The sequence below is a fragment of the Ochotona princeps genome, chromosome 25, assembly GCF_030435755.1.
Source record: "Ochotona princeps isolate mOchPri1 chromosome 25, mOchPri1.hap1, whole genome shotgun sequence".
In the NCBI taxonomy this organism is placed as follows: Eukaryota; Metazoa; Chordata; class Mammalia; order Lagomorpha; family Ochotonidae; genus Ochotona; species Ochotona princeps.
In genome coordinates this window covers 24,845,500-24,871,734 of record NC_080856.1, presented here as the reverse complement: position 1 = coordinate 24,871,734, position 26,235 = coordinate 24,845,500, and the positions used below count along the sequence as shown (strand labels likewise).

General features: G+C 56.4%; 1 protein-coding gene across 2 annotated transcripts in view; it reads right to left on the bottom strand.

Moving 5' to 3' along the window:
• Positions 1 to 24,188, bottom strand: part of SMARCD3 (SWI/SNF related, matrix associated, actin dependent regulator of chromatin, subfamily d, member 3) — a 30,994-nt gene extending 6,806 nt beyond the window's left edge. The window contains exons 1-2 of one of the 2 annotated variants that reach the window (XM_058681249.1): positions 24,092 to 24,188; positions 22,142 to 22,288 (exon numbers count right to left, since the gene is read on the bottom strand). In XM_058681249.1, coding sequence (XP_058537232.1) covers positions 22,142 to 22,186 — 45 coding nt within the window. In that variant the 5' untranslated portion in view covers positions 22,187 to 22,288; positions 24,092 to 24,188. Of the gene's footprint in view, positions 1 to 2,537; positions 3,033 to 22,141; positions 22,289 to 24,091 lie in introns of those variants that run through there. The other variant, XM_004594403.2, reaches the window with a different exon arrangement.
• Between the last annotated feature and the right edge of the window lie 2,047 nt (positions 24,189 to 26,235).

The window sequence follows — 26,235 nt, the reverse complement described above, 5'->3', positions numbered from 1 at the left end:
GCAGCGCGACGGCGTCTCCCTTTCCCGCCCCCCCTCCACCTCGAGACCCCCGGCTGGTGTGACCCTGAGCGCAGAGCGCTGAGTGGGAGGGGCAGAGGCGTGGGATCCGCGCGCCGCTAGGGAGGTGTGGGGCAAGGCGTCTTCTGCAGAAAGCTAACTGAAGCCAGGCAATTGCCCAGGGCAGTTGCCGAGGCTGGAATCCGGGGAAGGGACGCAGAAATGAATATTAATGGCGCCTCTCCATCTTTCAAAGGAGCTTCACACCCTCGCGCGCGCCTCTGCAAGACAGCCTGAGCAGGTCCCTTCATCCCCACTTGACGGATGAGGCAACTGCGGCTCAAGGAGAAAAGCGACCTCGTCAAGGTCACGCTGCTCAGCCTGCCAAGGACAACACCTGTCCTGAGGGCCACGGCATTCTGCTGCCCTCGAAGTTCGGGGCTGAGCTTCGCCCTGTTCTGACTTGGGCTGCTTCCCTTCTGGCTTCTTCCTTCCCCACCTCCTCAGTTTCACCCACTCTTCCCTTCACGCCCTGACCCTTCAGCTGACTGCAAATCCCCACACCCATGACAAGAAGCCCCCAGGATTTGCTCCTGCTGGAGGCAGGGCAAGGGCAAGGGCACCTGAGGGGCTGACGTCAGACCATGCCAGCGTTCTGATTGGGAGGAGGGGGAGCTGGGCTAGAGGGGAGGTGTGGGGGAAACCTGGGGCAGGTCAGAGGGAGCCGCTTTTCCACGCACACCCATCTCTCTCGCCTGACTGCCCAAATCAGCAGTCCCACCCTGTGGACGGACCTCCTCCGCCACTCCTCAGGGTTCAAAGGGGGCAGGAGGCAGGTCCTAGCCCTTGGCCACTCCCCCCAGGTGGTCAGATAGGGTGTGAATGAGATGCAAATGTGTAAAGGAGTGAATGAAGAGCTGCCCCTCCCCAAGTGTCCAGCGTCCAGCAGCGTTTCAGGGGCTGTAGAGGAGGGTGTGGTGGGGACTGGCACAGGGAAGGCAGGAGTATTAGGGAGCAAGGAGGGGGTGCAGAATCTGCCTCACCCCCAGGCCCAGGGAGATGCCTGGGCACAGGGCATTGACCATGGCCTTTGGTCAGACCCTCTGTTGGGCCCTCCCGCTCCCAGCCTGCAGCTGTGTCTGCCCATCTCTCCTGCGAGTGTCTGCCTGGCCACGTGTCTGCCTCCCCCACCCCACCTGACCCTGTCACTCATGTTTCCAGGGTGGCAGCCCAGAATGGAGCTGGTGGCCTTGGGACACTGGTGGTGAGGAGCAGTGGGGCTCCCAGCCACCTCAGAACTGAAGGAAGCTCTAAGTTGGCTACATAAAATGAAAAACCCTGTGTGGAGCCCTACAAGATGGGCCTTTGCAAAGGGCCTCCCCCTCACAGCCAGGTTAGGACTGGTAGACACACAGCCCCCAGAGACACCCAGGTCTGGAGGACAGGCTGCCCCAGGAATCCCCATTTCTTTATCAGCTACTTTCCCCTTTATCAAGGCCAGGGTTACTGCCTGGTCTGCTGGGAGGCAGGCCCTGAGAGGGAGGGCCACAGGGGGCAGCTGCCAGCAGCCCCTCCGCCACGCCCCCAATCACCACTACAGGACCAAATTTTAGGCCCTCCCGCCTCTCTGCCCACCAAGGTGCCTTCCTCTGTGTGTGTGTGTGGGGGGGTGGGTCCACAACCCAGCCTGGCTGTGGCAACCCTGTACTGTCCCCTCTAGCAGGTCTCCAAACCCTTCCTTCAGCCACTGCCCACCTGGCCTCCTGCCAGAGCCCAGCTGCAGCCTCCATCCCCTAGGGTCACAAGGAGATTCTCCCAGGCTTCCCACGTGCCTTGGGTGTCCCCGGTCCCTCTGGTCTCTAGGCCTCAGCTCCCTGACTCTGGCCCTTTACACCTTGGAGATGTTCAGGACACCAGTTCTGCTGCCTAGCTGTCAAGGCCGACTCCCTCCCTTCCTGCACCTGGGGTCTGGCCCTACAGGGGGGCTCTCCCAAACCCTGCTGGCAGTGCCCTCCAGCCTGGAGGCAGAGGCCGCTCCGCTGGTGAGCTTTCGCGCTCAGACTGTCTCCCAGGGTCACCTGCTCCCTGCTCAGGAGAGACAGAGTGACACTGTCCCAACGGATGAACACACCACCCAGCCTGGGGACTCTGCCATGCCCCGTCCCCCACCCCCACCCCCGCGCGGGAAGGGGTAACACCTGGGCCCACCGGGAAAAGAAGATAGCGTGTAGGCCCCACAGGGGACCCCCACACCCAGGGCGGGGGGCGGGTACGGTCCCCAAGTTCCACCCCGCCCCTGACAAGAGCCCTTGCCAACGCCTCCCTTCCCCGCCGCCCGCGCGCGCCCATCCCCAGCCCCGCCGCCTGACGACGTGTTCAGATGCCAGGGCGCCGGCAGGGTCCCGGGGCCGGACTGTGGCCGTGGCGCCCCCACCAGAGAGGTGGGAGCGCGGGAGCACCCTCCCGGCCCCTCCCGATCATCCCTCCATTCAGCCCGAGCCAGCTCGCTCACCCTCCCCCGCTAACTTTCCCCCACTCACCACCCCATGGACCAGAAACTCAAAAAGTTTGCTTTTCGTGGCTTTGCGCGCCCCTCCGGCAACTTCGTCCGCGGCCATCGGGGTGGGCTCAGCGGCTTCTCTCACTCTCTCTCTCTCTTCCTCTTTCTTTCCCTTTTCTGCCTTTTTTTTCCTCCAACTCTCCCCTCTGAGTCCTGCTGGGCTCTCTCACACTTCTACTCGAGCGGAGTGGGGAGGGGGCCCCTTCAGGGCTGCCCTGACGGCCCACGGCCCACGCCGCCGCCGCCCGCCCGCCGCCGCCGCCGTCGCCGCCGCGGCTGCCGCGGCTGCCGCATTCCTGCACTGATAAGACAGAAATAGTCCGGCGGCCCGGGGTCTGCCTGTTGACTCGGCGGGGAGACGGGGACGCCTGCCTTTGCAACCGGCGCTGTCCAAACAGCGCAGATAAGCGGCGAGCTGCGCGACGAGCCCGGCTGCTGGGCGCTGGGTAGCGGCGCGGCAAGCCCGGAGCCGCCCCGAGGGCCGCGCGCAAGGGGACGCCGGCTGAGGTGGCGGGGGTGGGGTGAGGCTGGGGGCTGGCCGGCCACCCACCACCCAGGGCAGGAGCTGGGGTGGGGGTGGGGGGCTTTCGCCACACATAGTTTCTGGGTTAGGGAATTGGGCAGCAGGGCCAGGCAGGGAACAGTCCGTTCCAACTTTCTTCCACCCGCACCCCCCCCCCCCGCCCGCCTCCCCGCCACCCGCCCCGAGAGGCTCCGGCTGCATTTCTGAGGCCCTTTCCCCAGAGACCTGGCAGGCCAAGTAGGGAAACATTCGCTGGAAGGAATCCGGGGGGGGGGGTGTGTGGGCTGGAGGGGGACCGTGCGCCCTGGCCCTGAGGAGGCCTCGCTCCCGCCGCGGGCCGGCCGCGGTGGGTGTGCCCGGGCAGGCGGCGTTCCCTGCGAGCAGGAGATGTGTGTGCCCTTGTCTGGCCGCCGGGCGTCCGCGCCCCGGAGGCCCGGTGCGGCGCGGTGGCGGCGGCGGATGTTTATGTGCGCGCACGGCCCCACAGCCTCGCCTGCGGGCCTCGCTCGGCCGGAGCCGCCGGGCCTGCGCGCGTGCGTGGGGCCGGGACGTGGCTTGAGGCCGCTCAGCTAGCTGGGAGGCTATTTCTGGGTCTGAAAGTCTTTGTTTGCCTCTGTGTGAGGAAAGTGAGGGCAAGAGTGCCAGGGTTTCCGAGACGGGAGACATGGAACGCGCTCGCCAGAATGCGGGGCCGGATGAGGTTGGGGATGTTAGGATGGGCGGCTGGGGAGCCTGAGGCAAGTAGGGCTGGGGAGGGTCTGCGGGGTGGGTGCGGTGAGGAGCCAGAGGAGTCGGGCCAGTCTCGGCATCCCGAAGCAGTGCAGTGAGGGCGGCCCCATCAGGGGCAGCGTGGAGGGAGCTGGCAGTTCCTCGGATGGAGGAGAGGCAGGAAAGAGGAGGGGCGACTGCTGAGATCCCAGGCCCCGCCCCAGCTCCTCCTTCGGGAGGAGGAGCCCATGGGTTTTGGGACAACCAAGGGTCAAGTTAATGGGCCTGTGGGGCTGCAAGGTCAACCCAGGTGAGGGCGGGGCAGTGGCTGAGGGAGTTTGGTGGAATGCTGGCTCACTGGAAGCTGGGCCCTGGAAGATCTAGAATTGCGCTGGGGGGCCGGAGCCTGGTTCCTGTTGGATGCCCTCAGAGGTGGGCCCCAGGCCGAGGGGCTCTGCTGCCCAGAGGCCCGGCTACCCGTATCCTGCTCACCCTCCAGGCCTGGAGGACATGCTGGCCATGAGTGCCCACAGCCGTGCTCTGTCTGAAAGGCAGAGAGTGTGTCTGGTTCAGACGGTCCCTCCTGGGGGCCCTGGTGTGGCAGGAGACCTAGACCTCTCCCATGCCTTCACCCCAGACCACTGCCCACCACCCCCCACCTATACATAGAGGGCTGGTGAGTGGTCAGTCAGAGGCTGTGAAGGGAGCTGCTGCTAACCTATGGAGATTTGCTCCCAGCAGTCAGCTAACCTCTAACCTCCACTCATCTCCATTTCTAAGTTCCTATTCCTGCTATTTTGCCTAGAAGATCCTTTGCCTCCCGTCTGCCTATCTGTGCCCATCCCTTAAAGCTGGATTTGGGGCTTTCCTCTAAGGACACCTTCACTGGCATCACCTGTGTGGATGGATCTTGGCTCTTCTCAGAATGCCCGCTGACATCTGTCCTGTCCTGTGCCATGCATTGGCACTGGGCTGGCTTCCACCTGATGTGCCCCATGGTTTGCGTGTGTTGGATTTGGGACCTGGAAGCCACAGGCTGGCCTGCAAGTCTCACTGTGTTGTTCCCCGCCCTCCCGCCCAACATCTGGGCACAGGCACTTGATAATACCAAATGCCCAAGGATGCCTGGCAAAGCAACATGGGCCATTGAGCTGAAGGTGTGAGTCATCACTGGTACCCCACTGGCTGAGGCTGATTCTAGAGAGACGTGGGAAACCAGAGACCCTGCAGGGTGAACATCTCTAGGTTTTGTAGGAAGTTTCTAGAGAAACCTTTTGGGTAAAGGAGACAGCAGAGGAGATGACAGTAACCCAGCCTGGTGGACACCTGGGCAGTCTCAGGGATGGGCAGGAGGGAGGGTGGGAATTACCAGGCTTTGTGAGGGGCGGTGGAGTGGGCTGAACATTCACTCAGGTATCATTGAATGCATCCCTATCACAAGAGAATAGTTACCATTCAGGCCCACATATAACTCCCTTCCTCAGCCATCCTTCTGGGAGACCCCCATGTGCAGGCACAAACAGAAGCAAAGGCAGTCAAGCACAGCAACGCCAGTCTTGAGGGGCAAGGAACCACAGAAATCTGCACACATAGGCACCGGACCACCTCCCTATCCCAAACAGTAGGCTGGGGCCCCAGGGTGCTCCCAGCAGCTGCGTTTGCCTTTTACAGGGGCAACCGTAGTAGTGCAGACATCAGGGGTGGGGTGGGGGAGCGGAAGGAACTCGGATCATAAAGCAGGGGCAGCACCCGTGCGTGGCTCCCTCCTCATAAAGGCCAGGATTCCCCACAGCTCAGCCCCGCAAGCTCGGCAGTGCCACGCCGCCGCCTCCCGGGTGGGACGGCAGCCCCGGGGTGGCCCAGGAATCCTCCCTGCACTCTGGGCAGGCCGTGCGTGGGACTGGGGCCCGGGCGGCCGCGCGGCGGCCCGGAGCCGGAGTCCCCCCTGCCGTCCCCCCATCTCTCCTTCCCTCGCAGAAGCACCAGCAGCACCAAATGGCAAAGCGCCGCTCCCCGCGCAGGGAGCGATGCGCGGCGGCCTGCGGGACGGGCTCGGCCGCCTCGCCCCCCACCGCGCCGGGCCGAGCGGCCAGTGGGGCAGCGGCAGCCGCGCGGGGGGTGGGGGCCGCCGGCCGGGCCCGCACCGGGGCTCCGGCATGGGCATGCGCGCTGCGGCCTCCCTCCCGGTGAAGGTCAGCCCGGGGCCCAGCTGCAGGACTCCACGGCGGCGGCGGCAGCGGCGGCGGCTGGGGGAGGCGGAGGGATGCGGGGAAGAGACTTAACTCCTTCCCTGCGGGAACATGGCCACCGAGGCCTGGGCCCGAGCCCCTGAGTTCCGGACACCCAGCTTTCTGCGGACGTGCGACCACGAGGACACACAGCTCAGGGGGAGCTGGAGGAGGAGGGGGCGCGGGGGAGAAAGGCTGGAAGAAGGGAGCTGGCGACGAGTGAGGGAAGAAGCGAAGGGAGGAACAAAGGAAACCAGGCTGGAGGGAGAAAAAGATGGCCCGGGAAAGGAGGCTTTCTCCTACATTTCGTGCCCTAAGTATTCCCTAGGAATAGAATTACCTCCGGCAGACTGGGGCGCGTGTGAAGTGAGTCCTCTGGGAGGGCTCAGGCAGGGAAACTGTGCTTTGGCCCAACCAGAAATCACGCCTCCCCACTTTCTCTTCTGGTTGCTAAACCCCGGGGTGGGGGCATGGTTGGAGACCCTTAAGGGGCTCTGAGCCTGAAGCTCCATCGCTCCAGGGAACTCTGGTTAGATCTTGGGACCAAGAGCAACCCCAGAAGTAGAAAGAAGGGAGCCTGCAGTCACCCTTCCCCAGCAGATGGAGAGGGGCGCGTTTGGAAAACATGCCTAGGGGAGATTGTGAGGCACAGGCCTCCTCCTGCTGGCTCCCCCAGTACTTTACCCAGGCCAGAGCAACTATATGCCCCACAGATGGTGCTAGAATGTTTCTGTGCCGGGGACACCCTCCACTGCCGTTTTGGGAAGCTGTGTCTGTGTGACTCTGCCTTTCTGTATTAGTTTTGCAAGGGCACACACATGCGAGAAAAGTTTCATAGAAAACAGCAACAAATTAAAAATATAGGACATCAAAATAGTTGAGTGACCTTGGCCTAGTCACTTTCTCCAATCCTCTTTCCCTCTCCCCCCACCCTTCCACTGCCCTCAGACTGCCCCCCCCCAGCTTCTTCAAGAGTAAAGGGAGTGGTTTAGACCAGAGGATTCCAAGGGTCCTTCTCTGAAACCAAGAAGACCACAAGGCAGAGAGAGGAACCCCAGCAAACAAGTGGCTCAGACACAGAGCCACATACCCGCCACCCCAGGAGGTGCTGCTGCCACTGCTGGCAGGAAGCCCCCCTTCTCCGGGAAGTCCTCAGGGCCACCCCCAGTAGCTTCCTCCCTCCTCCTCTCAGCCCCCGACCCTGGCTGGATGCTGCTCTTTGTCACACGCCCTCACGATGGAGCCCTGGCCTTGACACACTGTCACGTCCTGCCAGGAGAGAAGGGCCTTACCTGGGGCTCCCCAGGGATCTGCGTGGTAGGCAGGTGCACGGTAAAGGTTAGCTGAATGAACAAATCCTCCTTCCTCTCTCTCTGCCTGTGTGGGTTTCCTCAGTCTAACAGGATGCTCCCTGCCACCCCTCCCCCCCCCACACACACACATGAAGAGCAAACATCGGGGAGCTGAAAGTGCTGGCCGCTGGCAGAGCGCGAGCCGGCTGCTGAGGCTCCGAGCATCCCATGGGCACAGGGAAAAGGCATGCTCGTCTTTACAGACAGCTTTCTCTCATCCACTGTTAATGAGGGGATCTCTTGTAGTGGGTCACGCCCAATAGCTCTTGACACTACACAAAGACAAGCCACACAGCCTAGTCCTCATTATTTGAAGGGACCAGGCTAGTGTGTGCATGTATGTGGGGGGCAGTGTTTCCATGGAGATCTTGAGAGATGCTCTCTTGGCCCCTCTGGGCATGGTTCTCTGACTTCTGCATGGCAGGACCTTACCCAGTGACTCCCCGGGGCCCACGGACAGTCATTCCACACAGTCCACACAGTCAATCCTCACTCAAGTCCACTGCCTTGCGGATCAGCACCAGATGTGGCTGAGTCCCAGGACATAAGCAAGGGGGATGCATGCCCAGGTGACACCCAGAAGTTTCGCGACTTCACATGGCAGCTTGCCTTTTCCTCTTTTCCTGGGAGTTTGGAGCCCTCTCAGGTTCCACGAGGCTCCTGGTTGATGGGCAGTCAAGCCTGGGGAAGCCCACTGCTCCTCCAACACCCTCCAACCCCAGCTGAATTCCCTGCCACTGCTCTGCCTAGTCAGCATCCCAAATGCTGGAGGCTCCAGGGGGAGTCATCCAGGACATGTCCATGTGGCCTGCTCGTGTCCCTGATCTACTCATGGGTGCCGGTGAGTCTTTACTGTGTTGGCTGCTACAGCTGGGGCCCCAGATTCAGGAAGCAGCCTTGCGACTTCCTGTGGCCTAGGGGTCTGCTTGTGTTTGTTGATGTGGTCCTGGGAATACCACTTCCTCCCCGGGAAGGATGTCGGTCCTCATCTGTGGACTAAGAGCATGCTGGGAAGACAGAGCACTACCCCAATCACCAGGCCTTCCAGCCTGGGCTTGGACCGTCTGCACTGTCTGGGCCGGGAAGGCCTTCGGCTGCGCTTTCTCCAGCTGCCCAGGCTGCACCCTGCAGCTGCTTTTTCTTGGAGCCTCATCCTGGCACGTCCAGTTCTCTCCTACGCAGTTGGCCACCCCCTCATGACCAGTGTCAGGACAACCTTCCTCCTGGTGGCCTGATATCCTGCCCTGTCTCCCCACCCCCAGCTCCACCTCAGGAAGCTGCTGGAACGGGACGAGTGCTCAAAGAATTTCCACCAACCACCACATTCTGAGGTCTGGGACACCAACTGAGTGAAGACAACTGAATAGGGAAAATGCATCTACGTTCCCTTAAAATCTTTTTAGGGGAAATAAAGCCCACTGGTGCTGGGCAGTGGAATGTATAAATAGAACGCTGTGGGGCCTGGCTTCCCGGATGGCTTCCACTCTTGTGGGAGAGGAAGGGTGAATGCGCTCACGGGTCAGCCCCAGCACTTTCCTCTCTGCAGCCACAGGGCCAAGACCACTCTCTTCCAAGCCCCATTGGCCTTCACCTCAACTCATCCCCGACCCTTGGCCATCAGCCAACCCCAGTTTTATGAGCCCCAATAAGACCTATGTACCCCTTCTTCTACTTCCCTCTCACTGATCCCTGAAACTCCTGTCCTGTGTGGTTTGTCACAAATACAGTTCCCAACATGCCTGACTGCACCCCTTTTGCCATCTCCCAGTGGCAACAGCACAGGGCATCCCACTTTCCCTGAAGTCCTCTGGGCAGTGGCTGTGACCTGGACCCCCTGCCACTGGCCTCGGAAAGGGCAAAGCCTCTGATTGCTCCTTGCTGCTGCTCTGCACTTTGCGTCTCGACCCCATATACAGAGCCTTCAATTCCAGAGGATTCTGCCTCCCAGCTTGTGTGGCTCTCTTGAGCATGACTCGTGCCCTACTTCTTGTTGATCGATCTTGAGGGACAGTCCTCCCAAGTCCCCCAGCTACTCCGTGTCTAGTGACCACGCAGGCTCTCGGGTCTTTTCCTTACACAGCTGCGGCAGCCGAAGCCCACCACCTTGTGTCCTCAGCCCTGTACACTGGGCCTTCTTTCCAGCTCTCTCTGATGCCTCTGCAGCCACTGGTCCATTGCTCTAACCTGCGCCCCTCATGGCAGCCACTTCTGCCTCTCTTACACATATATGTATTTTTTAAATCACAGAAACAATCTCCCTTGCGTATATTCTTGACTTTCTCTTAGGAGTTAAAACCATGGGCACATGTTTAACTCAGTGGTTAAAATATCTGTGCCTGGCTAGGCTTGCTTCCCAGATCTGGTTCCTGACTCAAACTTCCTGCTGATGAAGACCCTGGGAGAAGCAATGGTGGCTCATGCCATTTGGCTCCCGGCACCCTTGTGGGAGATCCAGATTCAGCTCTGGGCTCCCAGTTTCTTCCTGCTCCATTCCTGGATGTTGGGAGCGCCTGGGGAAGTGAACCAGCAGATGAGTGCTCGGCCTCTCAAATAATTAGTTTTACATATTTACTTATTTATTTATTTTATTGCAAAGTCAGATATACAGAAAGGAGGAGAGACAGAGAGGAAAATCTTCTGTCAGAAGATTCACTCTGCAAGTGATTGCAATGGCCGGTGCTGCACCGATCGAAAGCCAGGAGCCAGGAACTTTCTCCAGGGCTCCCATGCAGGTGCAGGCTCCCAAGGCTTTGGGCCATCCTCGGCTGCTTTCCCAAGCCACAAGTAGGGAGCTGAATGGGAAGCAGGGCTGCTGGGATTAGAACCCGCACCTGCATGGGATCCCAGCACATTCAAGGCAAGGACTTTAGCCGCTAGGCCACTGTATTGGGCCCTTATTTATTTTACCTATTTATTTTAAAAGGCAGAGTTACACAGAGGGAAAGAGAGAGAGAGAGAGAGAGAGAGAGAGAGAGAGAGAGAGAGATTTCTTCCATCTGTTGATTTACTCCCCAGATGGCCACATTTGCAGGAGTTGGGCCAGTCCAAAACCAGGAACCAGGAGCTTCTTCCGGGTCTTCCACATGGGTGCAAGGCCCAAAGACATAGGCCATGTTCTGTTGCTTTCCCAGGAACATTAGCAGGGAGCTGGCTCAGAAGTGATGCTGTGGGACTTGAACCAGTGCCAGTATGGGATGCAGGCACTACAGGCAGGAACTTTTACCCACTATACCACAATGATGGCCCCAAATGACTTCGTTTTTTTTTGTTGTTGTTGTTGTTTTAAGTTACAGCTACTCCTCCCTTGCAGTTGTGCACCTGAATGTAGCCCGAGAAACACATGCTGTGATGCATGGTCTCATTGCTGATGTAGGAGCTTTGCCTGGCCTGGTGCTGAGGCAGCTCCACCCTTCCCAAATCCGCACCCATTACCACTCCCTCAGGAACTTCTCACATCTTTTCCTTCCATGCCCCGCCCCCAGCTGATATTCTTGCTTCCCACTTTACTGGGAACATGGGAACTTATGAAGAACATCCAGAGACTCCCACCACACCCTCCCACCTACCAGCCACTGGGCACCCCATTCCGACACAAGAAGTTCCCACAGAAAGCTGGCCACACTGCCGCATGCCAGCCCCCACTCTTGCTCAAGGCCACTGCCAGTTCTCTCCCTACAGCCTCGTATCAGCACCCATCCCCTCTCCACCACATTCTTCCCTCAGCACTCACAAGCACTTTTCTTCCTCATTGACACTACAGTCTCAGCCCCACCTCCCCCTCGGGACGATTGCTCAGTAGCCAAAAAGTTTAGCAGCAGCATCCGCATTTTCTGGCTTCTCTTCTCCTTGAATTATGTTCTGATTGGGCACAAATCCCATTGAAACCACCCTGGCAGGGTCACAGGGATCTCCCCATGGCTGAATTCTACCATTAGTCTTCAGGCCTCATCTTGCTTAACCAAGTACTGGCATTTGACACAGTTGAGCTCTCTCTCTGAAGCCCTTCCTTTGCTTGGCTCGCAGGATATGTCGCTCTTGGCCTTCCTTTGGCCTCCTATGTTGCCTTCTCTCGGTCACTCCTTTTCTCTCAGTGCTGGGACCCTTAGGGAGTCCCAGTCCTTGGTCCTCCTCACTTCACGGTCACTTCTTGAATACCTCATTCACTGTTCAGTCTCATGTCGACAACTCCCAAAGGTTTCTTGCAGCCCTAGTCCTCAGGCTCACATATCTAATTGTCAGTTCAGCTTTGCCACCTAGATCTTTGATAGCTCAAACTTAACATGGAACTCCTGCTCTTCCACCTCCATCTCTAGGTACACAGCCTTCTCCTTCCTCCTAGCTGTTCAGGCTGCAACCTTGGGTTCATTCTGGCCTCCTGGCCTCCCCTCACATCCACCTGCAATCTGAAGGTAGATCTTGTTGACTCTGATTCAGAATCTGATCATTTCTCTCACCTCCACTGCTGCCAGCCTGGGTCCAAACCACAGTTGCCCATCAGCTGCTTCCAGCCTTCCCTGCAGGAGTCTGTTCTCAACATGGGAACCAGAGCAACCCCTTTTATTATTTATTTATTTTGAAGGCAGAATCTCTCTCTCTCTCTCTCTCTCTCTCTCTCTCTCTCTCTCTCTCTCACACACACACACACACACACACACACACACACACACACAGAGCGATCTGGCCCGAAGTTGGCCCAGGCATAAAGCCAGGAGGGTGACAAGGCCCCCAGCCCTTGAGCCATCTTCCACTCCCCTCCCAGGTTCACCAGTTATGGAGCTGGACTGGAAGCCAAGCATCTAGGACTCAAACTGGCCCTCCAACAGGGGATGCTCGTGTCACAAGTGGCTGCTGTTCTACAACTTGGGCCCCTCAAAGTGACTCATTAAAACAAAATCTAATATGCTCAAACAACAAAATACTAGACTCCCTACTATTGCTTATACCTACAATGTCATGACCCAGGTAAGGAGCAGAATGTTGGAGTCAAGACTACAGCTGAAGGACTGTATTATCACAAAACACAGGGAGTAATGGGGAGGGAGGAAAGGGAGGGGAAGGGGGAGAAGCGCTATACCCATAAAACTGTAAGATGGAAAATAAGAATAAAAAAATTTTAAAAAGAATAAAAAATTATATATAAAAGACAGAATCTGATTATGTCATGCCTGTGTTTGGAACCCTCCCAAGGCTCTCAATTTTCTCCTGGGTGAAGCCCCCCTGGGCTCTGATCCCCACCCTACTCCAGTCCCTTCCCTTCCCCTGCTCCCCTCCCTCTTCTCCCTGTCCCAGGCTCTCACCTCCCTGTGTTTCTCTAGAACCTTCAGCTACTTGCTAGTCTCCCTCTGCCTGGGATGCTCTTCCTCCATCAGTTGCGTTGTTAACTCCTCACTCCTGAAAGTCTTGCCCAAGTGTACCATCCTCAACCAAGTGCAATCTGTCCGTTCTGTTAACAACAGCAATACCCCTTCCCTCCACATCCCTTAATGCTTGTATTTTGCTTGATTTTCCCTCCAATGGCACTGAACCCCTTCCATCATCCTGTATAATCTTCTTACTTACTATGTTAGCATGTAGACTCTCTTTTCTCCCATCAAAATATAAGCTCTAAAAAGGCAAGTCCTTTGATCTATGCAATGCACTGAAAACCCCTAAGTATGTGGTCTATTGCAGGGAATCCGACAGACCAAAGGTCCAGGTGAAGAGAGCCACTCTGAGGCAGGAAAGGCTTCTACAGTGGGCGGAGGCTACAGTCTGAGCAATGACTTCACCCAAGCACACTGACGATCATTCACACACATGAACCTGTCTGCTCCTTTACAGCAGGATTCCCACTCCACAGCAGAATGAGCCCCTAGGAGGCCAGAGTCACTGTGCTATGATTGGGGTGGGGTAGGGACTGCAAACTGGGGCTCCTGACCTCAAGGTTCCCAGGTTCATCTCCTTGTAGAGTGCCTACCTGTTAGAGAGATAACAGGCAGAACCAGAAACGCTGGGTACCCTCCAGGCTCCCCCAACATCTGCCTGTCTTAAAGGGTGGAAATTAGGAACCTTGTACCTTTAGGCTGCTACCCTCATTACTTTTCAAAACACACCCCTCCCATTATCTCATACAGATAGTTTCACACATTGGAATCCAAATTCTAGAAAGTTGCCAGCCAAGTGTGCTGAAAGAAATTCCAATGTTCTGTGGAGGTACCTTTGGTTCAGGTGTGAAGGCTATCCTTAAATCACAGACCACATGCTAGACACATTTGGAGCAAGTCTCTGGTGCTGCAGCTTCCATGACCTTATGCATGGCTTTGTATTCACCTCCCTGGAACTGCTGGGGAGGCTTGCACACAGATTGCCCCCAGTGCCCTTCCCTGTTGCACATGAGCCTCTCCACTTCCTGTCCTTTGGAACCTTGTAGCCACCCAGACACAGATCAGGGCTGCCCTGGCACAACCCTCCAGCCACCCTTGGAACTGGGAACATCCAACTCGGCCCTCCTTAAGCTAGAAGAGTGATGTGAGCAAGCCACAGGCTGCACATATGCCAGACGGATCCCAGCTTTCTTGAAGAAGTGCGGTTGAGGGGTGGGCCCTCTAAGGCTTGTCCATCACCAAGGATTGCTCTCAGAGTCATGCTCAGCATATCTCCTGTGACCTCACCCAGCACAGTCCGTGGGTCAGCTTGTCAGTGCTTCCCACATGGGCTCAACAGCTTCTGAGGCAGCCAGGAAGCCTCTGGGAAATTTACCGCAGGTGGGTAGGTGGTAGGAGACACGGCTTGGTCCTTTTTGGTGTGGCACCGGGGCTGTCCACAGACCTTGGAACAAAAACCAGCACCTGCATCACAAGGGTGGCCAATGGGCAGGGGAGAGTAGGCAGAGAGGCCTTGCTCCTAGACCTGGCTCTTGCCTGGGCTGTTGCCCTCTGGTAATTCAGTCTGTTGCAGGCCTCGGCTTTGATAGTTACATCTACCTGTCCTACTCCTAACTCCAGTTCTTCTGGGTTCTGTTCTACCCCAGGCTCTCAGCCCACTTATCTAGGGGAAGTCTTTCTGTGGCAGGCCACATGTTGTGATGGTCCTGTGCCTGAACCCCAGAATAGGGTCTTTTCAGCTTTAGTACTGTAGGCACAGAGGGAGGAGGTGGGCAGGATGCATCTTCATTGATAGGCTTATCTCGTGTAGTGGGGCACTGATGGTTTTAAATATGGGTTGGGGCTATCACTGTAATTTCCAGTCAGAGAGGCAGCTGGGGAAGAAGGTAGGACAGGGTCTGAGAGAGGCAGGACATCCAATTGTCCCTGCAAGTCCACCTCTGCTGCCCATGTGGCCCCCTCACCAGCTCCCAGACATAGCCACACCACTGTCTTTGCTCCCTTGGTCCTGCCTGTAGGAATAAAAAAGCTGATCCTCTTCCACACTTTCTCAGTCGCTCATCATATCTTCACATCTGTCAAGCCAGCTCCATGGTTCTGCCGTTGTCTCCATGCTGTTGTTAACATTATCCTCTCAGCTTTTACACAAGCATCTTCAAGAAGTTCACGGGAAATGCTCATTATGAAAAATGGCTTGGGTGTCCCTTAAAGAGCTGCATGCTAAAGTCTTTATCCCCAGAGCCAGTTGCTAATGGATTACGGATGCTGAATCCAGTGATGGTGTCTGGAGCATATACACCCCAATACAGCCCTTCACTGTCCCTACTGTGGTCTCTGTGTGACCCATCCAGCATCCTGTCCGCTCCCCTCAGAGCATCCTATCTGTCTGCAGCCGCTGCAAAGCCTCAGCACCACAGGGCCCTTGTGGCAGAACCTGCTGGGGCTACAGAGCAAGCTGGAGTCGTGACCCACTGACAGGAGGATGAGAGCTCTGGCAGGTGAGCACTGGAACGTGTGCCTCTCTTGCCAGGCTGCAGTGAAGAGCAAAACTGCCCAGAGATGCCATCTGCATCAGTTATGATCTCACAGGGTACGGAATAAAGTCACTGCTACCATTCCTTATATGCTTGCTGTTTTAAAGATGCGTTTTATTTATTTAAAAGGCAGAGTTACAGAAAAAGAGAGAGAGAGAGAGAGAGAAAGAGAGAGAGAGAGAGAATCTTCAATCTGTTGGCTCACTCCCCAGTGCTGGGGCTGGGCAAGGTGAAGCCAGGAGCCAGGAGCTTCTTCCGGGTCTTCCATGCAGATACAGTGCCCCAAGGACTTGGACTATCCTCCACTGCTTTCTCAGGTCATAAGCAGGGAGCTGGATTGGAAGTGAAGCAACCAGGACTCAAACTCATACCCACATGGAATGCTGGTGCTGCAGATGGTGGCTTTACGTGCTATGCCACCACACTGCCCTCCATATCACTTTTTGATAACCACTCACCCTGCTTTGAATGGATATTATGCTTTCAAGGAAACCCCAACTTCTTTCTGTTCTGACTGTACCAAAACATGTTTCCTGTCCTTGCAAAGTTACCTTTTCACACTCAAGAACAGACACTTTATATTTTATCACTGCTAATATTCACCCCGTAAGAATCATCCTACCATCCTAGCTGACTGAGACCCCCCTGAGTTTCATTCTCTGTTCTACTGCATTGGCCACCTCTTTTAGCTGTGCCTCATTCATATATCCAGTGAGGATGAGGATCACTCTTCCTCCAAGTTTTTGTTGAATATTTTGAAAAAGGAAAGCAGGGTGCTGGCTTTGTGGCAAAAAGTGCTGCTTGAGTTCTAACTGTCCAACTCCAATCCAGCTGTCTGCTCATGAGCCTGGGAAGGCAATCTAAGACAGCCCAAGTGCTTGGACCTCTGGGACCCATATGGGAGATTAGGATAGAGTTCCTGGTTCCTGGCTTTTCCTGGCCCAGACCTGACCCAGGCCTGTGTAGTAAATCAACAGATGGAAGATCCATGTGTGTGCGTGTGTCTTCCAAAATACAAATAAACCTTAAAAAAAAAAAAAAAAAGCAGTGGGGATAGGGGAGAGGATGACAGAATGGCTCAATTGCCTAATCCTCTATGCTTACAAGTACCAGGAACCCATATGGGTGCTAGTTTGTGTCCCAGTTAAAGCACTTCCATCCAGCTCCCTGCTTGTGGCCTAGGAAAACAGTAGAGGATGACCCAAGGCCTTAGGAGCTTGCACTCATGTGGGAGACCTGGTGGAAGCTCCTGGCTCCTGGTTTCGGATCAGCTCAGTTCTGGCCATTGTGGCCATTTGGAGAGTGAACCAGCAGACAGAAGATCATTCTCTCTGTCTCCCCTTCTCTCTTGAATTCTGTCTTGCCATTAAAATTCAATAAATCTTTAAGAATAAAGAAGAAAAAGAAAACAGACAGGTGGACAGAGTGCCTCTCCTCATTCATCCATACCCTTTAGCTTAGTCTCCAATACTTAGCAAACCAACCCTCCTCAGTCCCACTCAGCCACAGCAGCTTCTAGCTACTGCGGTGTGTGTATGTGTGTGCGGGTGGGGATGGTGGGGGAGGGTCAGGTCAGCAGCTTCACACCAGTCCTTCTGAGAATATTCACATCACAGGAGTCAGAGAGCAATGCCAGTCAGAGCTGTGCTGCCATGGCCCGTCTTGCCAAGAGTCAGTTACTGTTAATCAGTGCTAGCCATGCTCGCCCATCCTCCCCTGAAGACTCTGGGAGACTTTGTCAAACACTCCCAAACCTACAAATGAGTTCAATATGCGTTTCTTTTGGTCCCATGGATAATTTGGAAGTCACAGGTCAGATCCTAGCACGCTCATTTTCAATGACAGGAAGCTTCTAAACTTCCTAGCAGTGACTCCAAGCTGGACTGTAGACATGTGGTCAAAGCAGAGCTCAGCTCTGGCTTTCTGATCCTAAGGTCTGTGTTCTCTGGCCACCATGTGACCGCTCCTCCTGTGATGGGGCACTGTGTGACAGTCAGCCCTGGCCCTTCCCACTGGCAGAGCTTCCCTGATGACTGATGGGCAATGCCACTCCATGTAGGAAACCTTGATCCATTTGGGGGTGAGGTGGGGAGGGAGGGTCCTCACGTTTTTGCCAATTATATCCCTGCTGACAAGAGGCCACCTAACATGACACACGTGCTAAGGCCACGCTTTCCAGCCTGGGACCGCTGAGATCTGGGTGAGGAGTTCTGCTTTGATTCTGGACCAAAGGTCAGAGGAGATGACAGATGGTGGGTGATGTGATCAGGGAGGCTCCAGGTGTTTCAAGCTGGGCTAGACAGATGCTAGGATTGTCCCACACTGTACCCACATGGACAACTGGAGAATTCCACATGAAAGACAAATTTCTCTTAAAAAAACCAAAACAAGGGCTTGGCAGCGTGGCCTAGTGGCTAAGGTCCTTGCCTTGATCCCATATGGCCGCTGGTTCTAATCCCGGCAGCTCCACTTCCTCTCTGTCTCTCCTCCTCTCAGTATATCTGACTTTGTAATAAAAATAAAATAAATCTAAAAAAAAAAAAAACATTTAAAAAAAAAAAAAAAAAAAAAAACCAAAACAAAACAAAACTAGAAAGCTGGCAACTGGAAGCAGACAGGGATGAGAAGGAGCCGTCCCTTTTCTGAGTGGAGAGAGCTCCCCCAGCCACCACACCCTCTCGCCACTCCCTGTTTCAAGGGCTGTGAACTCACATGCATCCCAGGGGCCAGGTGCAACATGGCCAAGCGTGATAGGGGCTTTGTGTCTTTCAGCTTGAGGCCCGGTACTGGCCATGGAAGAGGAAGGGCTGGGGCAAAACCTGGTGGCTGTTTCATCCTTGCAAGGGTCACCTTGGTCAGGCCATGCACAGCTCTGAGGGCCCCATGGGGTGGGAACCCCACCTCAGACCCCTGCCCTCACCTGGAGAGTTACTTCACATCTTGGTGCCTCAGCATCCTCACCTTACAGGTAACAGTGATGACAATAGCCTGTACCCCTCACAGTGCGCTAGGGAGGATACATTAGCTAAACCACATGGGACTCTTACAATAGTTTGCAAAACTCACCAGTGTCCTTTGCAACTAGCTGGTGCCACTAGCTGTTCTTATCTTTTGCCCATTAGCCTGCTTCCCTGAGGCCAGCTCCTCCCATTGGGCTGGGGACCTGTGCCCCAGGTAAGAGAATGCAGCTGAGGGGCCAGGACCTACCCTCCACTTGTAGGGCTGGGCTGCAGATGACATGACCTTGACCTCTGTGTCTATCACTCAGCTACAGGCCCAGGAGCTTCATGCTCCCTCTTTATGCTAAACTCATGTGTTAAGAGTTTTAAAATTCTCTATAAAGAAATGACCCAACCTAGAGAATGTGACTCTGTCCCTAATCCCTGACCTTAACACATTCTCAGGATGTCTCATGTTTGCTAAAAACATGATTATTGAGAGGAACACTCAGGGGCCCCTGTTGGGGCAGAGTGCGTGAAGCCTCTGCCTGTGGCACCAGCATTCCATCATGGTGCTCCAGTCCCCATGCAGCTCCCCGCCAATGCAGCAGAAGTTGGCCCAAGTCCTCAGGCCCCTGCACCTATGAGGGACACTCAGAAGCTCCTGGCTCTTGGCTTCAGCCTGGCCTAGTCCCGGCTGCTGTGGCCATTTGAAGAGTGAAACATTGGATGGAAAACTCTCTTTCAAAAAAAAAAAAAGAAAAGAAAACTCTATCTCTCTCTGCCTTTCCACCATCTCTCTGTAACACTGCCTTTCAAATAAATTAAATAAATCTTTTTTAAAAACATGAACACGCAGTGTCTGAAGAGGCCGAGGCAGGCGTGCATTCCTCCAGTTGCTCTCACTTTCGTCTTTGGCTGAAGCAAGATCAGCGGTGTTTATTTATATAGCCAGCCAGCCCTGCGCTGGGTGTTGCCTCAGCCCTGGGAAACTTGTGGTAGTGCTGAGGGACACTGCTCAGCTTTGTCACCCAATACCATCATACACAAGACCTCACAGGGTGCCCAGGAGCAGACATCCCAGTGCTGTGAGCCAGAGGTTTGCTGTCTGGGTCATGGACAGCGTGGTTTACGATCGCCCACATACCCTGCTGCTAATGGGGGCTCAGGCTTGTGTCTGCCACACCAACACCATTTCTGGCTACACTCATGCCCCCTGTCCAGTTTTCTTCCTGTCTCAGTTTTCTCACTATCTGGTTTTTCTGCAAGCTACCTCACACGCTTTTTGGAAAGAGGTGGAGTCTAAATACAGCGTCCCCATCTTCTCTCCCCTCCCCTTGCCTCCTTTCACAGAGCCCTGCTCCTCGCTTCAGGCTCAGGCCCTAGAATGTTCTTCAGTCTGGAACATTTCGCATGGGAGATGGTCCAAGTGTGTCAGTTCCAGGAAAGGCACGTGTGGGGTCCACACTCATGAAGCACACTCTCAGATTCCCTGGAAGCAAGTTTTGTTCACAAGGCAACTGGTCTCCCAGCCTGGGAAGCCAATCAACAGGACGTGTTACCCCATTCTCGGGGGGCCCAGCTGAAGTGCTCAATTCTCCCGTCTGGTCTCTTGTGAGTCGCCAAGGGTCTGCACATCCCCCTCCGTAAAGCACAGCCTGGATCCCCACAAGATGACCCTCTGCTGTGCTCTCATCAGAGCAGGCAGTGGCCATGGGCTGGTCCCTCTGCTGCAGTCCTTCCAGGTGGTCAGAATCCAGCCAAGCTCAGAGCCTTCATTCATCCTGGTCCCAGCAGGCTTTGCCTCCTCCCTGTGACACCTCCAGCTCATTAACTCCACCACTTAACACTCACTAGCAACAGCCCTTACTTGCAACCACACCTCAAGACAGCCTGCAAGCTGTCGCACGCCCTAGCTCCCTTGCCTGTCCATGCTCTGGTCAGTGCCAGGGGTTTGAGGATGACTGCGCTGGCCGCCCACAGTCCGGAAGCACATGTTGAATCAAGCTTGATTTTATGTTAATATGACTCCAAAACCAAACACCTGACCTTTTCCGTCCCTCCTCCCACTCCCAGTGCCTCTCCCTTCGCTGCCTCCTCACTTGGGGGCTGGGCTCATGGCTCCCCGGCATTGCCTCATGGTCAGGGTGGGGTGCTGCCCGTGTACTCACCGTCTTGTCTCCCACCCTCTCAGGTCTTTCGCCTCTTCCCCTCCCCACGGTCTGTCCTCGTAGTGAGATGAGCTCCTTGGACTGAGGTCTACAACAAGCCACTTTGCCCAGCTACCACAGGAGGGTGACTGAGGACACCCCTAGCAGGCTACCGCTTGCCAGCACACCACTTGGTACACTTCCCCTCAGCCCCCTCTCCCCTCCACTCAGGCTGGCCTCCACCCTCAGACTGGCAGTACTCAGATCATCAAAGTGGGGGGTGCTTGGGTGCAGGAAGATTGGGGGGAATCTGCTGGTGCACCCACTTTGCTTTAGGAATCTGCCCTTAGCAACCAAGCAGCACAAACTGGGGGATGGCCTCCACTCTACTCCACTCCACTCAACCTAAGCTGGGGCTTGCAGGAGGTGGGAACCATTGCCAGGGTGCTGACCTCCCTGCAGGGGAAGCTCTGGGCCAGGGGCTGGACCCACCCTGTGCCACCCCCTACACTACCCCCTGCGCTACATGTTCCCATGGTGCCCAGCAGAAGGAGCCAAGCCTCCTCCAGGTCAGCAGCAGCCCCTTGTGCCTTTCTGTTCTGGACCTGCAGGAGCAGAGTAGGACTGCACCTGACCTGAGAGAAACATCAGGAGGGTGTTTCTCTGCCCTCTTCTGAGGAAGGAGAAGCTGAGAAAGATCCTCATGGCACCCCTTTTGCTCCCCAGCCCCAGGCCAGAGAAACCATTTCATTAGAAGGCACCTTTCCAAGGCTTCCCTGTTGCCACCTTGCTCAGGGCCCCAGGGCTGCTCCACCTGCACCACTTCCTGCCCCATCATCATAAGTTCTCTCTCCCCTCTGCTGTGGGCTCTGAGGGGTCAGGACTTGATCCTTCACTTCTGGAGACTCGATAGCACCCAGCCTGTGATAAGGCCAGTCAGAGGGACCCAGAGGGGCTGAGCACACAGAGCTCAGGCTGGACCTCAGCATCACAGCCAGCTCCAAGGCCCTTCCTCTGCTGGGATGGGCTGGGGCTGGGGGCTCTTGGGCAAGTGGTGTTTCCCTCCTGCGCCACTGTGGGTCCCAAAGGCACAGACACCTGACCCAGGACTAGCCAGGTGGTCCTCCTCTCCCCCTCCCACAGGGAGGCCCAGGAGGGTCTACCTAAAGCGCATGGCCAAAAGCAGCATGAGTTTAAGGTCCCCGAGCAGAGCAGGGCTGGCTTCCACAGAGACCACACCATAGGCCACCTGCCCTTCCCATCACGAACAAACTCGACAGGGTGCAGATTGCTGAGCACATGTCATGCTAAGGGATCCAACGGTTCCTTCCAGCTAGTATGCATGAGTATGCATATGTGAGAACACAAGGCATGCTTGAGTGCACATGCATGTTGTATGTACACGTGCACAATGCATGTATGAGTACACATGCATGTTGCATGTACACGGGTATATGTATAGGTCTGCCATGCACCGATGCGGGGAAAGATGGTTGTGTCCATGGGTGGGGCAGAAGAACCAGTCAGATTATTTTCCTATGACCTAAAAGTGTGTCTTTGGACTAGTTTGTCCCTGGCTCAGAGCGGCTCTGAGAGCAAAGCCTAGAGACTCAGGGAAAGAAGGCGACACAGAGGTCCTCCCAGGGTGGGAGGCAGGGGCACACACGACAGGTGTCAGAGGTGGAGGAAGCCACAATGCAAGGGCAAGGGATCCAGCAAGGGTCACATGGTGTGGGCAGGGCCCAGAGCTGGCCCTCTCGATGGCTGGAGGGGCAGGAAGCACCTACCTGTACTGCAGTGGGTGGGTGAGGGTGCTGAAGGCCTGGAGTCATAGGTGGCAGGCTCCTGCAACTGGGGAGTCATCCAGTACCCCCGTGGTGCCCGGGCCCAGAGCCCACAGCACCTGCAGCACCAAGGGTCATTCTGAGGAGGATCTGAAAGGAGAGGGTGGTGGGAGGTGGGCCAGATCCTGAGTGAGGTCCAGGGCAGGGCATGGACACAGCCAGACACCAGTTTGTGGATCCCACAGGGCAGAGAGGACAGCCATGTGTCAGTCTCCAAGCAGGATGAGACCATGGGGGTGAGGCAAGTGAGCGGCAGTGGGGGCTCTTCAGGATGTCTGGCCACAATGGTGATGGGCACATTCTGGAACCCTGGGCTTCCTTGGGAATCCCTGGGGTGCTGGCAGGGAGCCCATCTGGTCTACCAAGGACTGGACACCCCCTGGGAGTGCAGCTTCCTAGTTCTGCCCCAGAACCTGTCCCCATCACACTTTCTTCCCAGGTTGGAAACAGGATGGCCTTGGCTAGAGTAAGACTCCACATGTAAGCTGAAGTCCCATGACAGATGGTGGGCTGTAGGGTGTGAGGAAGGGATGGGGCAGGGTATAGGGTGTGAGGGAGCCATGGGGTGTAGGGAGTAAGGCAGGGATGAGCAGGGTGTAGGATGTGAGGGAGGGAAGGGATGGGGCTTGAGAGTGGTGCAGGCTCACCGTAGCCTGGTGGGTGACAAGCGGGAGAGGAGGGGAGGGGCCTTGCCAAGTATCAACCCTGAGAAAGGTGAGCAGGAAAGGGAATAGGAGGGGTGGGAAGCTGCAGAGAGGAGAAGAAGAGGAAGGCAAGGGGTGGGCTGGTGTGGGTGGGGGGGCAGGACCCAGAAAAAGCATCAGGGAAGAGAGGGGCCAGGCAGGGGGAAGTAGGGGCCATCAATGGCGGGGCAAGGAGGGAGGTGAGAGGCAGAGGGAGGAGAGGAGATGAGAGGCAGGGAGAGGAGGGGAAGTGAGAGGGAGAGGAGGGGAGGTAAGAGACATGGGGGAGGAGAAGAGGTGAGAAGCAGGGACACAGAGGGGAGGGGAGAGGCAGGGGGAGGAGGGGGGAGAGGCAGGGGGATAGAGGGGAGAGGAGAGAGAGGTAGGGGGATAGAGAGGAGGTGAGAAGCAGGGGGAGGAGGGGAGGTGTCAGGCAGAAGCAGGTTGGAAAAGTGATGGGTAGGGGGGACGCGACAGGCAACACGAGGAGGGTGGTGCCAGACAGGGTGGAGGAGAAGGTGCCAGGCAGGAGGGTGTCAGACAAGGGAAGCAGGGAGATGCAGGTGCGGTGTGAGGCAGACAGGGTACCAGGTAGGGGAAGATGCCAGGCCGGGACAAGGAGAGGGAGGTGTCAGGGAAGGGGTGACTGGGAATTTCCGAGGCAGGGGAAAGGTGCAAAAAAGGGCTGACAGAAAGAGGCACCAGGCTGGGGTGGGGTTCAGGGAGGTGCCAGGTAGGGAGACAAAGTCAGGAGTGGGGGAAATGCCAGGAAAGGAGGAACAGAGAAAGATGCCAGGGAGGCAGAAGGAGAGATGCCAGGCAGAGATGAAGGGAAGGTAAGAGGAAGGTGCCATGCAGAGGATGAGAAGGGAGATGCCAGGCAGGGAGATGCAAGGGGGAGATGCCAGGCAGAGGGAGGAGGATGCTAGGCAGGGGGGACAGAAGGGGAGATGCCAGGCAGAGGGAGGAGGATGCCAGGCATGGGGGATAGCAGGGAATGCCAGACAGGAGAGAAAGGGGGAGATGCCAGGCACAGAGGGGAGGAGGATGCCAGGCAGGGAGGAGGATGCCAGCCAGAGGGAGGAGGAGGAGGATGCCAACAGAGGCCAGGCGCGTACTGCCAGGCAGGGAAGGCGGGGGCGCCGGCGCAGCGCGGCCCGGCGGCGTCTTCGCCACGGGCCGTGGGGACCACGCGGCGCGGGTCGCTCACCTGCTCCCCCGGGACCCCGGCCCGGAGCGCGGCCGCCGGCTCCCCGCTCTGCGCCCGGCTCGGCCCGGCGCCTGCGCCGCTCAAGCCCGGAGCGGGGGAGGCGCAGGGAGCGTCTGCAAAGAGCGAAGAGCTTAATAATGACTTAGGGATCGGAGCGGGCAGCGTCGCCCCCATCCACCGGTGGGCGTGATCGCCAGCTCAGGGTCCCTCGCCAGGCCCAGCGTGGTTTTCAACCTGTACACAGACACATCCTAGGTCTGTCCGCGCGTCTGCAGGCCCGTGATTCACAGCCGTGGAACATTCAGCGTGAATGCCTGCACGTGGGCGAGGCACACACAGGCTTGCAAGCGCGCGAGCACACACACACACACACACACAGGTTCACGGTTGGGGCATTCTGCATGGTCACAGACTTTTCCTGCACTGTGTCACTCCCTGACCCCACCCCACCCTGGGGAGTTGGCTCTGTTCCAGCTTTAGCTCCTGGTGCTAAGAACAACACCCCTGCTTTTCTGCACTTCAAGTCTCAGCCCCCATCACCGCCACAGGCCACAGGCAGGCACAACCTCCTGAGGCCACCGCAGGTCTCCAGGGGGAGCCTCACTTGTGTGCCCTGGAAGGTTGTAGGCACCTTCCAGTCCAAATAACCTGGCTCTCCTTCCTGGGAATCCTGCCAGACAGACACAGAACTGGCACAGCAGAGGGGCTTCAGCACCTACCTAACCTACCGGGGAGCCCAAACAGCTCAGATTCCTCCCCCTCTCCCCCAGAGCCAGACGGGGGGCCATCAGAGAGTCCGACCACCCCAGTGAGAGTCAGGCCTACCTGCCCTGGGCACGCTGGGCTCCAAGCACTGCAGTGCAGCTTTGGAGCTCTCTTGGGGAACATGTGTAAGTTGGGTCTTGCAGTGTTGTCTATCTGTGGCTCAGCGTGTCAGTCCCAGGGCCCGCCCGTGGCAGCACATGATGGCGCATCTCTCCTTTTCAAAGCTGAACAGGACCCCATTGCTTGTGTAGCACATTCTGCCTTTGTCTCACTCTTCAGGACCACTGGGTGCTTTCTCCTTTCTGCCGTTGCATGTGGATCACGCTGTTTGAGCAAGCTGGACAACACAAGGGGCTGGTTCTGCGGCATGGCAGGAAAGGCCACCACTTCTGACACAGGCAGCTCATATGGGAGTTAGTTCGTGTTCTGGCTGCTCCACTTCCAGTGTAGCTTCCTGTTAAGCAGCTGGGGACGCAATGGAGGATGGTCCAGACGCTGGGGCCTCTGTCACCCACTTGGGAAATGTAGGTGAAGCTCTTGGATTCAGTCTGATCCAGTTGTGGCTGTGTGGCCATCTAGGAGTGAACCAGTAGATGAATGACATCTATTTCTGTCTCTTTCTGTAAATTTGACTTTCAAATAAATAAACCTTTGAAAAATAATTTATTTATTCATTATTTATTTATTTTTATTGCAAAGTCAGATATACAGAAAGGAGGAGAGACAGAGAGGAAGATCTTCCGTTCAATGATTCACTCCCTAAGTGACCGCAATGGCTGGTGCTGCGCCAATCCAAAGCCAGGAGCCAGGAACCTCCTCCAGGTCTCCCACATGGGTGCGGTCCCAAGGCTTTGGGCCGTCCTCGACTGCTTTTCCAGGCCACAAGCAGGCAGCTGGATGGGAAGTTGGAGTTGCCGGGATTAGGATGGGAAGTGGAGGGGGTTGAGCTCCTAGGATTGGCTCCTGCAGGCCCAGCCACGCTTAGAGCAGGTGTTCAGGGAAGTGAACCAGTGGATGGAAGAAAATCTTTGTCCCTTTGCCTTGTAACAAATACATATATATATATATATGCCGATCTGAAACCAGGAGCCAGGAACCTCCTCCAGGTCTCCCACACAGGTGCAGGGTCCCAAAGCTTTGGGCCGTCCTCAACTGCTTTCCCAGGCCACAGGCAGGGAGCTGGACGGGAAGTGGAGCTGTGGGAACTAGAACCGGTGGTCATATGGGATCCTGGCGTGTTCAAGGCGAGGACTTTAGCTGCTAGGCCACGGTGTCGGGCCATAGATTTATTTATTTATTTATTTATTTATTTATTGGAAAGGAGGATATACAGAGAGGAAGAGACAGGGAGGAAGATCTTCCGTCCGATGGTTCACTCC